Genomic DNA, 18,299 nt, shown 5'->3' with positions numbered 1-18,299 from the left:
AACTATTCAATGTTTTTGAGCAGGGTACTTTTAATTTTAGCATTTTGTTGTTCTAATTGTTTCTTTATGAATATATTGGAGCTTGTAGCATTTGAGTGGGAACCTACAAGAATGTAATTGGAGGGGAAAGAATGTAATGTTGGGATTGCTACTCCTTTGATGGCTAAGAAGACAGATAGACGAGCTGGAGTAATTGTGAATGCTAGCGAAACTAAAGCAGAGAAGAAGCCTACTAGTGTTAACATCAATGGCATACCTACTCGGGTTCTCCTGCTACGGAATATGGTATGCACTTTTTTCCTTTATTTATTTTTACAAGCAGTTGTATTTAAGATTTTTGTTTTCTACTTCTCTATTTATATTTTGTACTTCAAGTTTGCCATCTGGGTACTTTTTGTTTAAACACAACGTGGAAAGGCTTATGGTTCTGTCCGATTTATATTTTGGTAATTGGAGATAAGCATGGAACCAAGTCACAATCATATCAAATTGCTGTTTATATGAAATCAGTTTTGCATGCCAATTGTTTATTACTTGTATTAAATCATCAATGGTGTTTATAAGCTAGGAATGCCACTGATATAGGCCACAAATCAAACCTCTTTTTTTTCTTTTTTTTTTTTTTTTTTTTTTTTTTTTTGTATAAATATCTAGATATATTCATTGATTCAATGTTATGATATATAATAACTTTTGATGATCAGATACTACCTTACATTAATGTTTGTGAAATGCTAGAAGCTTGGGACTTAGTTGAGCCTCATCTGGAGGCTCTTGGAAAGTAGATTGCAGTCTGAAAACTTATTTCACATATAAATAGAGTCTCAAAAGAGTTGTGTCACTAGTGTGATGCACATCTCTTTGCCTCTTAGTGGGGTGAGTTAAACCAAGAAGTAGGTGTAGATTCTTTGAAGGAAAAAAATATATCATTATGTGTGTCTATGTGTTTCTGGTTTTATGGGCAATCCTAGGTACTGAGCTCCTGTTTGTGGTTTTCATCACCTGGTTGGGCTTGGGTTGGCCTTAAGCATCTTTTTAGACGTTCCTCCTTTTTTATGCTCCCTTTTGCTAGCGTACTTTTGACATTGAAACAACAGTAGTGTAGCCATTTAAGTGATTTTTGAAAAGTGGGCAATGGTTGAAAGTGTCATATTTGCAAATTAGTTTTACCAGAGCTATACCCATTTTTTGCTAATTCATGTATAGATATTTTTGTCAAGTATATTTTGTATTGTTTTGGGAGAGGGCTATTTACGCTACCGCTGTTGCGTAATTTACTTGTAGCCACCTTTTGAGTTGCTTATCCCGACTATACTTCTTTCTAAAGGTGGGTCCCGTGAGGTGAATGATGAGCTAGAAGATGAGGTGGCATCCGAAAGTGTGAAAAGTATGGTAATCAGAACTTCGTGGTCCTCATTTTTGAGATCACGTAAACCAACTTTCAAAGTGGATGAGGCAGTTCGGATATTTGTGTAGTTTGAAAGGTCAAAGGAGACTACAAATGCTCTCATTGATCTTGATGGTCGCTTCTTTGGAGGAAGGACTGTCCATACGCGACGTTTTGATGATGAAGAGAGGTTTGGAAAGAATGAGTTGGCTCCCTGTGCCGGCGAAGTTCCGGGTACCCTTGAAATACAATCTAGAAAGAGCATAATTCTTTGAATTCATGCTTGAAAAAGTGGGGGTACCATCGCGATCAAGGGAAGGCTTTGGATATCAATGGTGCGTATTTGATAAGTGCTCAAAAGTAATGATTTGTAACCCCAATAATGTGTATGTTAGTCTCAATTTTATATTTAAATATTCTAATATGATGCAATTTGAGTTTTTTGTAGGTCAAAGAACCTAAATATGAAATATGGAGGGAAAAGAAGTCAAACAAGTAAAAAAGGAGTCACTGGGAATTACAGCTAAAGGCCTAAGGCAAAAATGTCATATTTGTCTCCATAAGTGCCAAGCCTAATGGGACTCTAAAAGAGGATAATAATTGAGTTAGAAGAGTCTTCAATCTGATCTTAAAGCCTTAATTTCGACTTCATAGGAAGATGAGATCAACATGGAAAAGAAGTCAGAGTTTCACAAGAATTAGGAAACTGAAAGTTGTAAGTCTGTCAGAACTTGGGAAATAGACTGCAGGGCAAAGTGGGCCACGTCCAACTTTGGTCCAACCGAATTTAACTTTTCCAAGATTGCTTCTAGAAAGATTACAGAAAGTTTGACACCAAATAAACATAGGATTCGGATCTCTATCCAGACGAGCATGTAAGCCAATATATAAGGCACAAAAATCTCAGTTTACATCATCTAGGAAATTTAGTGTTTGCATCTTAGATCTAGAATTAAGAGAGAAGAAAGTTCATACCTTTTCACCATTAATAGCTATAAAGATTATTCCTTTTCATATTGTGTTCATAGCATAGTATGAGGGGCTAATCTCCCTTCTCTTGGGAGGGGAGATGAAGCCTTTTTCGTATGTTTTAGTTTAGTTCTTCTTCTATCATGTTTTAGTTTAAATCCCTCATTAAGTTTCTTCTTATTCGTCCATCGATCTAACGCCTCCCTGTGGAGGTTAGGAGGTCTTAGGTGGTAATTCAAGATTGTGTAGAGCCAAATACCACAAACCCTAGATTCTTTTCTTCTAGTTTTTAGTGTTCTAGTGTGATGATTGGATTCTTTATGGCACCTCAATTAGTTGTATGGTTAATGCCACATGTGGATTATCCATGGCACCTAGAGTTGTATATTGAATGCCACTTAAAGCACAATTTGGTTAGATAGAAGATATTATTGGAGATTGAAGAAGTATTTAATGGAAAGATAGAAAGCACGTTGAAAGCCACATATTATCATCATGGTTATGAGCATAAGGTTTGTAGGTATGGTGAGTTTCTATTGGTGATTTATATTAAGCATGATAGGTAGATCTATTAGACTAATTCTATGATTTTGGTGGATTCATCTCTCCCAAGATATTCTCTCTCTTGATTCATATTTATATATTTAATTTAGTTTATTTTATGCATAGCTTAAATCTCAAATCAAATCAACTATATATTAATTATTACTTAGCCACATCTTTTACTTGCATCCATTAGAGTAATTTAGATTAGGAATTTCTATTATCATCACTTAGTTATTTAGAGTAGGATTGATACCTTGCTAGCCACTATACTAATCAATATATATTAGGCTAAGTAAGATTTGCAAAAGATACGTAACACAAACAACGACATATAAATAATTACGTGTTTCGTGCTTTTTCAGTATTATCTACTATAGTATACCCTTGTGGTCACTAAATTGTGAAGATATGTTTTTTTCCTCTTTTTTTCCGCTTAATGAAGAGATGTAGTTTTGGTAAAGCTTGAAAAAATCTCAATGTCTCGTCTTCTTTGGTGTATTGGCATATGACGTCAATCGTTGTTAGTTGGTTTCTATTGTCTTTCGGAGAAACAAAAAGAAAATGATTATGAAATGGCTAAACTAGCGAAATGAGATTTCCGAAGGTTTTTTTTTCAGGTGCATTATTCATTATTGCCTAGCTTTACAAATAAATGACTTTCGTTATATGAGAAAATTGCTAGTAAAGCTTTTGGATGGGATATTGGGATACATGTAAGAATTATTATAACCAATATTTTTTTTAAACAAAAAAACTAATACCCGACGGATACCAACTGTCTAGTAGTAAACTACCCCGACGGACAATAATAGCAGGCGCCAACTGTTGGAATACCCAACGGCCTATAACACTTATCATATCCGACGGCTAGTGACAATATCCGACGGTTTGTAACAGCAGTCAATATCCGACGGTTTTTAACAATAGGAATACCCAACTGTCCAAAGTAGTGGGAATAACCATCGGCATAGATCATCAACCCCGATGGCCTGTTCTGACTGTTAATAACTATCAGAATCCTATGCCGACTGAGCATTTTTCGACGGTCGTGCAGCGGTTCTTGGTTGTCGGGTAATACCTTTGGTGACAGTTATTGTCTGTTGGGTAAAGTCGTTCCTTTTGTAGTGATTGGATCCAAAGGTTTATTATCTGAGTCATTGATTACGCTTTCTATTCGTGGTGGGGATGATCTTCTATACTTGAACGATGTGCTTCGTTCTTTAGCAGATTATTTTCATGGTGGATCTAATAGATGTGTATCATGTGAGTGTTCTGTAAGTTGCAAGCATGAGCACGGAAGAGATTCTTTTCTTTCATACTTAAAGACTTTGGCATCCTTTTGTCATCCATTTGGGGAATTAGTCACTAGCGCAAGCAATATTCTTCTCCCTGAGAAGAAATTTCCTACATTTTCTCTCAACCTGACTATTATTTTAGATGCATTCCAACAATATTCTGATGCTTGTCATACTCATTTAAGGTATTTCTTTGGTCACTTTTCGGTACATTTATTCTTGTTCACAACACTCGTGATATTTTTCATAATAGCTTTATGTTATAACCTTGTTGTTTCTTATATTCTAGCTAAAAAATCTTAGCCATAAAAAGGTTTTTACCGACAAGGAGATAAATGAAGTTTGAATGGATTTTGTTAAGTTCATCCAAGAATGTATTATGAACTATTTTCAATACGAAGATGAACCATAATGCTGAAGACATATATGGTCGGGTGATCGACTTTAACGAGATTAGGTTATTTTTCATTTGGATTTGGATTAGGCTGATTAAATTTATATGAATTAGATTGGAAATGTGTTATTTACTTCATTACATTTTATGATTAAGTACAAATATATATTGGTTATCGAAGGGGATTGGAATGTTTCAATGAAATTAGCACTATATATGAGTGTACACTACACCAGAAAAGGCCATAAACGACGGAAATCGCCGTCCTAAATCGAGATTTACGACGGAAAATAGTGTTCTAGAGTTTGTCGCGAATAGCCCTGTCGTTAATATTAACGACAGGAAAATGCGTGGTAAAGCGAATTAGAAATGCGACGGTCTTGCGACACTTAAAGCCATCGTTAATTATATGACATTCAAAACCGTCGCAAATTGCCTTTTTGCTGGAATTGCCTATTTTCAAATCTAGAACGTACTGAACCGTCGTAAATTTTCGTCTTAAGTTTAGGACACGCATTTTCGTGGTGTATTGCCTTAGGGAAGTCAAGTAACGACAATATTCGCCGTCGTATTTGTTCAAAGTAATTTTTTATTTAAAATAATTAATTTTTTTGGTAGAACCTATTTTTTCCCCGACACCGCTACTAATACTAAATGGTTCTCATATCATAAAATCAATTACACAAACATACTAAAACAACACATTTGAAAATTTGATATATTATACATTGGTTTTCCAAAATTTACAATGTATCAAGTTGTTGATTGCCAATAAATAACTAGGCTTTTAAAGTACACATCAAGGCATAATAAGAACATAATGGGAAAAAAAAACAATTTGTGCTTTGAAATTCCTATCTTCATCACCTTTATACAATTTGGTCTTTCATTGAGTCGCACAACCTTTCATGAGGGTAAAAAGTTTCGAGAATTTATTTTCTAGAGATGGAACAAGCAGCTAGCCAAAGCATAGGCAAACGTACAACACGGCAGGAGCATTATCAGTGCAGCTCCACTCTAGCAAGTGTAGACTTCGGTTTATCCGAATGAACCTGGAAGTTATTGTACAAGACTACTTATAGCCAGATACCTAATAATAGCATTCATATATTAAACACTAAAATCAAATAATTAGCACAAAAGGCACTACTGAAAACATCAAGGTTTAAGTATCTAGTAGGCTATTTATCATTGAAACTATTATGTAAGAATTGCCGTGAAAGCGAGTTTAACACTATCATATGAAGGACTCAAGAAATAAAAATGTACAGATTCAAGATGATATAATTCTCATGTTTGTAGAAACTTACCCGTTCAAACGAGTAGTGATAACAACAATAAAGTTTTAATTTTGTGAACCTTGCAATCATCAAACAAATATTCAATAAACAAAACAATCAAGGAATTGATCAGCTCATTTAGACAAACATAACAAATGTAGGAGAATACCGAAACTTCTATCACTGCAAATTAGAGTTACACTGATAGCATAATAACGAGTAGTGACAACAATACCATCTCAGCTCCTGCTCTAACCTTCGGCAAAGAAAGAATATGCAATCAACCTAACAAGTTCAAAGAGATGAAATTATTAAGTGAATATTTTCAATATAAATTTAGTTTCCTAGATTACTGAAAAGCATATAAAACTACAAATGTGTAATGAATCTATATATTTTCTGAGGAAGATTTCCCTAATAAGGATACATATCATTTCCCAGGAGGAATAGACAAAACCTAGGAATTAATCAACACAAGCACACAAAATGGTGACTCATGAACACAGGGTATTTCATGCAAGGAAAACAAACAAATCAACATGACAAAAAGGGATCCGAAGTCAAAAAAAAAAAATAGATCACATTTTTTAAGGAATTCATGCTAACATACCTCTACATACAAATTTAGTATCATATTTTATGGCGGCGCCGCCATTGTGTGTAACCATCCATGCCATGTCAAACATATATGCATCTGCAAGATGCCTTTCCAATTTGTCCCTCGCTGCATTTCAGAGGAGGCAAAAGCCACTTAGCCAGAAGGACAATGGGAAAGCTAATATAGAAAGCTCAAGTCTTCATCCAATCTAACAATTTTAAATGGTGCAGAAGTTAAACATCAACGTCCAGATGGCACAATTCAAAATTATAAGCAGGTAAACACAATAAGCATCGACAAGCTTCTTTCTGGCTCAATTATAAGTAGCACACCAGGGAAGAACATATACTGAGAGATACTATACACTTCCACTAAGTTACAAATTACAACAACATGAAGTAAATCAGCGGAACTCAACCATACCAGTCTTGATGAAATATGTGGGTTGGAGCATATGGCCAGCCATTCCAAATTACAATCCTTGACCTGTCAAGCATCTTCATTCAGTGTTTGCTATGAAGTTGGGTTGCTCGCCTTGGCAAAGGTACTCATCACAAACTGAACTTGTACACCAATCTTTTCGGAGTCGGAGTATGTCCTCTGTGAATGTCGAGCCTGATGCTCCAATGAACACAGTTGACATAACACTGATGGTTTTATCTAGCATAGCTTCAACCTACATGGGATAAAAAACAATTCATGATTGGAGACCAGAAAATAATACCATAATCCAGAAAGAGTTAGGAAGGTTCAATCCATGACTGAAAATTTATTTTCTTGTTCTGTTTCTCCAAGAAGTACCAGTTTCTTACTCTACCTGGGAATCTCCCTCAAGACCACCATGTATGTATAGCAAAGCATCCCATTTTCAGCCGAATTTTGGGATGGTTGTTTAACCAGTGGAATGGTTCTTCCATTCAGCATAGTTAGAGACTGGAGGAGATCAGTTTCACTTTCTGCTGCATCTGTTGACAGATAGATTACTGGTGTATTGGCCCTCTCTGCCATCCGACTGATACAATTTGCTGCTTGAGGAATGTTGCACCTGAACCACAGGCTTAAGCATTAAGGAAGCCATGACATTACTTAGCATTTAAAAAACAGCTAATCAAACCTGGACCAGGAAAAGAGTGAGTTAATACCTTGTTATTGGACATCAGGCAAACACTATCTCAATGAAATTTTATCTTCAAGTCGACGGAACATATAGAATGAACTTCTTCATTCATTGGATCTTACAACTCATAGCATAATATAGAGATACATGCACCTATACCCTAGTCCCTTTCTCAACCCAAACAATAGAAGCTCGAGTTCAAGAAACAGAAATGATTCAGAACCTCTTCTGATAAACCTTTTTAAGCTTAAATTGGTGTGGCTCTTATATGATTAAAAGTTTTCAAGAGTGGAGCAGATCACGCACTGGACAAAGTGAATCACACAAGTGAACTTACTGGTACTCATGTTTCCATAGTTAAAATGTACCACTAAAGAAATATAAATAAATAAATATGCATGTTGAGGCAAGTTTAATTGAACAAGCGTAACACATTATTTGGCAGCAATACTTCTTGGTAGTATTGAGATATATACTTTATACGTTCATTTTCTTATTCTCTTTCTTTCTATGTTCCCCAAGCATCTGCTTAAAAAGCTTACTTTATAATTCTTAAGCATTCAAAAGTTAATAAACAGATAAATTTAGCTAAACTCTGAAGTGCAAGACGAAGGGAGTGAATAAAAGAAATATATCTTCCTATATTAAAACCACAATATATACCTGCTTTGTGTTCCACGTAAAAGCTGATTGCAAATCCATAGAAACATTGAAGGTTAGGCTGACCTGTGATAATATAATAGTCAACATCTAGTCGCAGATGTACATTAAAATAGACTCAGTGCGCGATGTAACTACACGGCGTGATGACAACTTCTCTGTGTTCATTCACTAGTTGAAGTTCTTGTGCCACTTTCTATTTTGAAGTGATTATGTTAGTTAACAAGTGGAACAGACAAGGTAATTACCTCAGACCTATGGATTATTTGGGGATCAGTATCATGCCCCTTGAACCTGAGATATTTCCTATATTCAATATCAAGGAACATGTTAAATATACGAGTAAACGCCTTCACAGATTAATTGCACATAACCAATGAAGCAAGCGACAAAACTCCAATACTGGCACACAACACGAAACACATGCTAGATACAGAAAGATGGAAAGTATATTGAACACTAGTGACTTAGAGCATACCCTTTCACATCTTTAGATTTAGCTAAAGGTATATCCTCGTCACCTCAGTTGCTTCTGTAGTGTTCCATCAGGCAAACACGGGACTTCGTATGATCCTCGTGACTATGAGAACCTGATTGCTTCTACAACGTTTACATCTACATTGCAACCAAACTTCAACTAATTACATCAGATAAGGCACAAAATGGAGCTTCTAAAAAACAAACTAATATAAAAAACCAATAGAACCAACACCAAATGAAGCATCACATTTGTTGACTCATTGTTAAAGCTCAATGGCAGCCAACTAAGTGATGCCCGACCGAATATGCACCGTTGTCCCATTTTTTCAACACTATGTTTTTGCTGATGTCTGATGCTAGCAATGTTGGGAGGCGTCTTCTATAGGCCTATATCAGCCTATGCAAGAACTTGTTTAAATCCACTTTAGCATCCAGGTCCCGTATACATACTTATTTTATCTACTACAAAATCTAATGTCCCTTCCCTATCTCCTTTTAAAATCTTATATTCGTTCTTTTGATCTGCTAGAAAAGATGTTGTAATTGCTGTCAACACAATCACACGTGAAACATATTCTTTGGCGGTGTCAATAAAATTTAATTAATGTTAGCAATTTTGGCATGTTCACCAACTAGCTCGCCCAGCTAGATGGCTAGAGCGCAGCATGGTCAAATAATCATGAAAGAATAAATACAGATGTAAAGAAAGGCAGTCTAACCTCAGCTTTTTTTTTGGTAATTAGTCTGACCTCAACTGAAAGGAACATCTTGATCATTTTAAGCTTATTATCTTTCTCTGTTGCTTTTAATTTTCATGCAGATCCTTCTTTTGGTGTGTGCATGCACATGCTTGCAAGCATGAAGCATACACACTATAAAACAATTATACGTATTGCAGCCATGGGATAGCTATAGGTACAGAAGAGAGAATGTCAATTAAGCTTTGAGGATTAATAATTAATAAAAAGTCAGGACATCTTACAGCTTAGCTCATCCGATCTTGAAAAGAATTGAATATCCTATTCATTTTAAGCTTTTCAAATCTCCAATCCATTCCCTCGTACACATCCTCTATTTTGGGCATGTTCTTGCTTGTAAGCATAAACAAATGACCTGCTGGTGTCCTGCATGAAAACCATCGGTTTCTAAAAAAAACCCAACACCTGTGAACTAGAACTAATGACTAGAACAAGAACAATCAGCTATAAATAATGATGAATAAGATAATGTTTGCAGTTATAACATTTGCACTTATTCTAGAGACGGAAAGCTTCGACTCTTTCTTGAACTGTGAAAGCTTGTTGTTGAGATGGCTTCTTTCTCTCTCTATGGTGGCAGAAAGATGGTTAAGTTTCTCCTCAATACTCTACATTCTTGCAAAGGTGAACTTCTTTTTGGAATTTCACTTGTACGTCAAGTTATAAAATCACCATGCCATGTGCATGATATGCACAAACTAGTGGATTAGTGAAAATTTAAACCAAAACTATACTTAAACAATCAAATAAGAGAAAAAGGAAATTGTAATTGTAATCAAGTAATTAAGTACCTCAAATGAAGCTCAGGCATGCATTCAGTTGCCTCACCCCGAAATTGAATTTCTTAAATTAAGAATTTATTCAAACAATTGATACCCAGGGAACTAGTTATGACAACTTGAAATGATAACTCACCTGAATGATCATAATCATTTGAATGCAATCTGAAAATAAACATAATGAATCCCATAAGTCAACAGCCAAAACCCAATAAACAAAAATCTATAAAACATAAAGAAAATACAATACATGTTTGAGAACCTCAAGATCATTAGTTGCATTCCCTCCATTGACGGTAGACAGAGCGAGATGTCAAAGCTTGTTCATCGCAATCCATAAACGAGTAACTGAAGAAAAAAAATAAACATGGAAAATGGTACAAAGGAACATACAAATACACACGTCGTTAAATATACACGAGATCTAGATTCAAACTTTCAACCAGTAGGCTAGTAACTTCAAATTCGTGTTCTATGAACCAATATACAAAACAAGGGGATACGATCAACTTAATACAAAAAAAATCATTGGTATACACAAAATACTAGAGGTTCATCTAAGCATTCACATCCTGCCTAAGCACTGATATACAAAAAACATGAGACTTCTACGAGCATCTTCCATGACCTTCAGTAACACCGATGTACAAAAAGAGAAGCAACACGCAAAAAGTCCTACAAAATAAGAGCATTTTCTATTAGCTAAACCCTTTTTAGTAGTAGATGCTGATGTAGTAAGATATCATACATTTAGATATTCATACCCCTAATGGCTAATTATCAAAGACAGTTAGAGCTTTGGGCCGATCGACAATTGATCCTATCTCCTCTCCAAGAGTTGCGCGGTTTGTACTTTGAGCATGAGGTACAAGCACACTATCCAAGATAACATCATAAGTTTCGATAACCTCTCCACCAACTTCTTCTCCTATAATTGCCCTTCCATTAGCCACATGCTCACGGCGCATTGAGTATAACTTACAACTGGCTGAGCGTAAACCAGGTGGAAATCCTTGGGGTGCTGGTCCCATCTGATTCAACTACAAATAGTAGATATAAATTTCATCAATTAAGTCAGATGTTTTGGAGTAAAATCTGCACTAAAAATTTATATGGAAAGTGCATTCGACCTTACCTGAGAAGAACCGGAACAAGGGGAGAACGGTACATTCGACCCTTGACTAGATTTCATCATTGCTACCTCCTTTTGCAATTCTCCACACAGCAACTTCAAATCCTGGACCTCCCCAATAAGAGTTGAAGTCATCTCCTTTTGCATTTTAAGCTGATTTTTTTCTGGAGCTGAAGCGTCAAGTCCTCTTCTACTAACTCCAGCGCTCAAGCCACGAAAGCGACCTTTGGTATCACGCCCCAATACTTGTGCAACAGGATCATGATCCAAATCCAACATAGTGCTTGCAGGGTTACTAGCAACAATTTACTTTATACTTTCCTATATAACAAATAAGAATTTGTTCATAACCTAAAACATCAAAATGATTGACAAATAAGTTATTTATTATAAAATGTCTCACCACTTGGTCACTGTGCTCTTGTGTGGGGCAAGTGCCATCGCTATTGGTATGTAAAACTACATACACATCCGTTCTCGTGACAGGGACATTAGGGTTCTTTAGTTTCTAGAAAAAAAAAATTATACACATACATATTAAGATATTCAAACACATAAAGACTTACTTACATGTACAAAAATGCTAGACCATGCTAAAATTAGGTCGATCTTTATGCAATGCCATTGGAATAGATATGCAAATGGTGCTGGACATGGTGAAGTTCTAAGAGATGCATCGGGTCAAGTTATTTCTTTTTAACTATAGTAATGGGTGTGTGAACAGTAAGTAACTAACTTACAGCCATCGAGATAACTATATTACATGCATGTGCACGCATAGAAGATATGAAATTGAGGCCTGCACCAAAGAGTAAAAGTGCACGTACAACAAGTACCTCGAGAAACATAACTACCCTAAATGCACCAAAAGTAAAAATTAAATATGATAATGATTACCTATTCGTGAGCAATTCTAGCTGAACCTTTTCTTCCGGATCTCTGTCGTGCTATCGCAGCCTGTCTAGAAAGTTTTCCATTAACTCGACAAGATTTTGCTGCTTCAGTAGACTCATTGTCAACAAATTTTTCCCAATCTTCTTTTCTAATAGCACCTGGGCAATGCCTTTTCCTTTCTTCATCTGTTCTATACTTATCATAAACCTTCCTAAGGGAGCTGCTCTTGTACTTCCTCCAATATTCATTTGCCTTGGCCATGACTTTTTCTTTCGTTGTTCCAGACAAATCATATTCTTCCTATATTTACATTAAATTATTAGTTAGCATAGTTAAACAATAATATTGAACTATAATATAGTTGTAATCAAATTTACATAGATTCGCTTCCATATGAGTGTCTTATCATCATCTGACACATTCTTCCATCTGTGATGGGCTATTGAAGCATGCGCCCGACTATATTCTCCAAGATGACTACTATATTCAGCAGCTTTGTCTCCAACTGGTCTTCCATCTTCATCAAATAATACAAAAATCTTCTGTCTAGGTTCTAAAATAACACAAGTATAAGTTAGAAGGAATAAATAAATATATATATATATATATATATATATATATATATATATATATATATATATATATATATATATATATATATATATAAGTAACCCAAGTAACAATATACCAGCATTCTAGATTCCTATTTGTCTAGATACATTACCACCCGCAGACTGCCCATATCCATTCTCTCCATTAGTTTGTCGAGATCCACTCCCACCCTCAGCTTGTTGAAATCCACTCCCACCCTCAGCTTGTCTAGATGCCATTGTGCTGAAAACTATATTGCACAAAACAAAATAGAACACCTCATTTTCATAACAAAAAAACTCATTTAATTCATAACTCACTTTTCAAATATTCCATCATCAATTACATTTCAGTAGCTAACAATTACAAAATGCACACAATAAAAGAAAGTACGCCAAATGCAAAACACATTCTATGCATACACATTAGTAGTTACAAAAAACTGTTTCACTAAATAAAAACATGAAGATGTGATTGTCCAATCGAATCAAACGTTCCATCCCTTCAAGTTGTGAATCTAGATTCATTCCAAAAGCACTGTTCAAATTAAGAAAAAAAAAATATTTGTAAGACATTTAGGGATGCTAAAATAAGGTTTAGAAAATGAAAAATGAATATGAAAAACAACAAGGCGTATAACATTTAACTATGTTCGTGCACCTTTAAAACTCAGCTAACTTTCAACCCATGATCCTTCACAAATATCTTCTTCTACAACCTCATCTACTAATGTCGATCTAAAAGCATCTGCTTTTAGCCTTGCCTCGAAGACCAAAGGATCTTCATATGCGTCCACATCTCGGGTCAACTTTTTAGGAGCATCTAAAACAACACGCCAATCATCTCTTTTGGGATCTTTGCAATAAAAGACTTGGCGTCCTTGAGAAGCAAGAATAAAAGGCTCATCACCTTCCTTTGAACTGCTCATGAACCTTCTAAAATTCACAAATGTTAACCTGGTTTCTGGATCAATTGAACACCCATTTACTTTATCTCCTATTCGAACCCAATCACATAAAAAAACAACTTTTTGAACTCAGTATAGTCCAGCTCAATAATATGTTGGACGATGCCATAATAAGTCGCATCTCCATCAATCAAGTTCTTATCTCCTGCACTGGCTCGAAAACTTGTCGTGGCATTCATGGCAACCCCACTGTTTCGTGTTGTCTTGGTACTGTCACATTTGGCTATGCAAAATTGATATCCATTTACTGTATATCGGTTATACGACATAGCTTTAAATAACGGACCTTCAGCAAGCCTTTTCAAAGGGGACATATCTTCATTTTCCAACTAACTCGGTCAAAATGCATATGTTAATATTTTTGTACAAATAAAAAGACACCAACCAATATAAAACTAAATAATTACTAATTTGAACCTGTTCTCGAAGCCAAGGAATAAAATCCATCACTTTCCCAACTGATTTCCCCTTTCGTCCTCTTTTCTTACTTGGGTGGTTTTGTTCGTAGGAATGGTACTTCCTGGTAAAAACATTAAATGTTACTTTATTATTGAGTATAAGAGTTTAAAATCATGAACTGGATGTTGTACTTACTCTCTCCAACTAACAACATCTTTAGAGCACTCCAATACCCATCTTCTCACTTGTTCGTACTGGATATTTGAAAGTTTGTACACCTTGCCCTTTTTACCACTAAGTTGTTCACTAGAACAACCATTATCATCATCCAAGAAATTTTCCCTTGCTCGTTTGTGGCTTCCACTCCCACATTCTGGCATGTATTCATTGCAATACAAAATTGATTCTTCAATAAGGTATCGCTCGGCGATACACCTTTCCGGAAACCTTTTATTCCTAACATAGGTTTTGAATGTTCTCATCATCCTAAAACAAGACATTAAGTTAAGGTTTTAAATGACAATTATCACTTGAAAAATTAACACTTGAATTGAATAATTATATATCATTTCGCTTACCTTTCAAAAGGATACATCCAACGGAATCTAACAGGACCACAAATATGTGCTTCCTCCGCCAAATGCACTACGAGGTGTGTCATTGAAACAAAAAATGAAGGAGGAAAGTACCTCTCAAATACACATAATACTTCCACAATCTGTCAGCTAGCAGTTTCAAGCTCTTTGCGACAAATAACCTTAGAACAAAGCACATTAAAAAATATTGACAATTGTCTAATCACAGCACCCAATGGCTTTTGCTCTTTGTAGGCATACATCAATAGTACCGGCAGTAATTGTTGAATAACAATATGATAATCATGTGATTTGGGACACCTAATCTGAAGATCCTCCATGCTTACATTATACGCCCAATTAGAACTATATCTTATAGGAACCTTCAATGTTTTCAAGGTCTGACAAAATAACGTTTTCTCTTCTCTTGAAAGTAAGAAAGGAGCATGTGGTAAAAAAGTTCTAGTCCCATTTTGTACAAGCCACAACTTTTTCCTAATATTCATCTCCTTTAAGTCCAAACGAGCTGCAAGATCGTCCTTATTAGTCTTATTTTTTGCGCCCATTATTGTACCTATGAGATTTTCAGCAACATTTTTCTCCACATGCATCACATCTAAATTGTTACGAACGACCAAATTCTATAAAGACACAAAGGTTATAGTTTATTATAGTTTAAACGATAGACATTAAACTACAATTGACAATAACGTATTTTAAAATTGTACCTCCCAATAAGGCAACTCAAATAGGATCGATCTCTTTGACCATGCAGTCTCATCATCGTCCTCTCGCTTCTTTCTTTTCCTAGACGCTACTTTTCCAAACACATTGTGAAGGTTCTTAACTTTTTCAAGTACTTTGTCACCTGTTAATCGTTTAGGAGTCTTCCCATGTTCTTCTTTCCCATTAAACTGAGATTTTTGTGATCTAAAGGGATGGTTATCTGGTAGAAAGCACCTGTAACCCATGTAAGCTTGTTTACTCCCGTGTTTAAGCCTAATTGAGGATATATCTTCACCGCAGACCGAATAAGCATACTTTCCAGAAGTTCTACAACCTGATAAATATCCATATGCCGAGAAATCTTGTATGGTCCACAAAAGAACAACTTTCATTATGAAAGAAGTCTTGCTGTGAGAGTCGAAAACAGTTGATCCATTGTTCCATAGATCTTTCAACTCATCCACCAATGGTTCCAAATACACATCAATGTTTTTTCCTGGGCTATGCTTCCCAGGAATTAACAATGATAACATAGTAAACTCTTTTAGCATGCAAAATGAAGGTGGAAGATTGTAAGGAACAATCATTACATGCCAACAACTGTGAGAAAGACTCTTGTTACCAAACGGATTAAATCCATCTGTTGAAAGGCCTAAGTGAACATTACGCGGCTCGGCAGCAAATTTAGGTGACGCGGTATCAATTCCCCTCCAACAAGAAGAATCTTATGGATGGCGCATATATCCTAGTGGGGAAGCTGATTTGGAATGCCATGTCATCATCTCAGCTATCCACGGAATGCTACAAGAGTATATGTACGAAAAAATATATCAACTTATTTTATATGGAAACAGCATAAATGAATATTACCCACAAACAAGAAGGCTAACCTGTAAAGCCTACGCAACCTTGGGGTTAAAGGAAAGTATCTCAGTACTTTTTTTTTGGTACAAGCGAGGACTTATTATTAAACTCGGCCTTGTACCTGCCTTCTCCACATGTAGTACAACATTTAAGAGCTTTATTATCTTTCCAATATAACATACAATCGTTGGAGCATGCATGGATAGATATGTAATTCATACCCAGAGAGTTGATCATTTCCAAACAATCAGTTGTGCTCTCTGCCAAGGTGTTACCACTGGGGAGAACGCTTTTGAGTGTCTTAAGCAACTCATCAAAACTGTTATTGGACCAATTATGCGTAGACTTCAAGCCTACCAGCTCAACTATAACAGACAATTTTGTTTCCTCAACTCCACATGAGGGATACCGAGGTTGAGTTACATCATCCCGTAACTTTTTAGCTTTTATGTCCTCACGTGAATTGTTTTTAGAATTATTATCTTCTCCACGTTCAGTATGAGTATCCCCATGTGAACCCAATTCATTCATGCACGCATCGAGGCTCTCGGGCAGAACACGCCTAAAAGCATCATTCACCAAATCCAACATTCGAGGTTGCTCTTCATGAGTCTTGCCACTAGAAGATGCACTACAACGCTCCTGGTTTGGCTCAACATCAATAATGGGTTCGCCGTGACAATACCATGTGGTGTAGGATGTCATTATACCATCACAAATTAAATGTTCCTTGACCACCTTATAAGTTTTTCCACCACCAACATTACGACAGTTTATACATGGACAAAGATACCAATCTACATTCCCTGAATGGTCTTTGGCAAATTTCATAAACAATTCGACACCTTCCATATACTTAGGGCAGGGACTTCTTTCTTTCATCCATGCCTTGCTTGGAGGAATAGAAGTCATTTAACTCACAAGTATTTGAATACCACCTACTACTTTTATTACAAAAAAACAAGTGAAAACTAATAAATAACAAATAAGATGAAATAAGAACTCTAAAGGAAAAATCTGCCTTATTGATAAAAGAAAGTATATGTATAAGCTAGAAAATAAACATGCTCAAATTAAGAGGCATGCATCACATTAGCGAAAAACAAATAACCACCTTTAACATTTCAAGAGCTGATCATGTGACATAAATGGAATGCAAGCAATGAAATGTAAGTAGCATCTCATAAAATAATAACAAACAAGTAACATTCATACATCTTTTTAATATGTAGCAAGTATTCATTTTCGCAAGCATTAAGAAACATAACAAAATTGTTTTATGATATCGACTTACACTTTAAAATGCAACAAGTATGCATTTTTCATAATATCGCAATAGCATGCAGTAATACATACACTATGGTTCAACAACACTTATATATATTAAAGTTTGTACTTGGCCTACACTTTCTTTTTTACTCAACATTTTATAGTATCAAACACACCTGCCCCCCATAAACTTAGGTATATTCAAAAACTTGGAAGGTATATATTCAATCGTAGTTCTAAATGTTCTAAATGTATTCAAAAAAAAAAAGTCTTGAACTGGTCAATGAACATTTAAGTGACTGACTCATGAATCATGTTGTAAGAGATTTCGTTAACAATACAAGAACATTTAGAACTCATGCCGAGATTTCGTTACGCTAGGACGACTCTTTCTAGTATGAGTAGCATCGCCTTTGGGGGGAAAAAAATAACAGTCCAACCAATAGCCACAATTACTGTGTGATTCATGAAAATAAAAATTCCAAATTTGTTAATTCAAATTTTAAATTTTAAATAAGGCCTACTTGGACCCGAAAACCAGGTGTCGAAAATATTGGCATCTTACCATCATGGAGGAATAAAATCGCAATTTTGTCATGGCTTGGGTATTTTATAGGTG

General features: G+C 35.5%; 2 protein-coding genes and 1 long non-coding RNA gene across 3 annotated transcripts; all 3 read right to left on the bottom strand.

Moving 5' to 3' along the window:
* Positions 1-5,956: 5,956 nt before the first annotated feature.
* LOC147476635 (uncharacterized) lies at positions 5,957-7,697 on the bottom strand. The gene is made up of 4 exons (XR_015208174.1): positions 7,612-7,697; positions 7,287-7,514; positions 6,893-7,145; positions 5,957-6,156 (listed from the first exon to the last, which is right to left on the bottom strand). It is a non-coding gene; the product is annotated as an uncharacterized LOC147476635 (long non-coding RNA).
* Positions 7,698-11,036: 3,339 nt separating this feature from the next.
* LOC147476634 (uncharacterized) lies at positions 11,037-12,811 on the bottom strand. Its single transcript, XM_086585782.1, has 5 exons — positions 12,667-12,811; positions 12,293-12,589; positions 11,799-11,903; positions 11,399-11,716; positions 11,037-11,303 (listed from the first exon to the last, which is right to left on the bottom strand). The coding sequence occupies exons 4-5, from the start codon at positions 11,672-11,674 to the stop codon at positions 11,037-11,039; spliced, it is 543 nt and encodes a 180-aa protein (XP_086441908.1). The 5' UTR covers positions 11,675-11,716; positions 11,799-11,903; positions 12,293-12,589; positions 12,667-12,811.
* A 742-nt stretch (positions 12,812-13,553) lies between these two features.
* Positions 13,554-14,932, bottom strand: LOC147476633 (uncharacterized). The gene is made up of 5 exons (XM_086585780.1): positions 14,825-14,932; positions 14,442-14,732; positions 14,265-14,367; positions 13,908-14,176; positions 13,554-13,812 (listed from the first exon to the last, which is right to left on the bottom strand). Exons 1-5 carry the CDS (start codon positions 14,905-14,907, stop codon positions 13,554-13,556), a joined length of 1,005 nt encoding a protein of 334 aa, XP_086441906.1. The 5' UTR covers positions 14,908-14,932.
* Positions 14,933-18,299: the final 3,367 nt, after the last annotated feature.

The sequence above is a fragment of the Coptis chinensis genome, chromosome 9 (assembly GCF_015680905.1).
Source record: "Coptis chinensis isolate HL-2020 chromosome 9, ASM1568090v1, whole genome shotgun sequence".
In the NCBI taxonomy this organism is placed as follows: domain Eukaryota; kingdom Viridiplantae; phylum Streptophyta; class Magnoliopsida; order Ranunculales; family Ranunculaceae; genus Coptis; species Coptis chinensis.
Note: the sequence above shows the minus strand (reverse complement) of the source record. Positions and strands in the feature narration are given on the sequence as shown.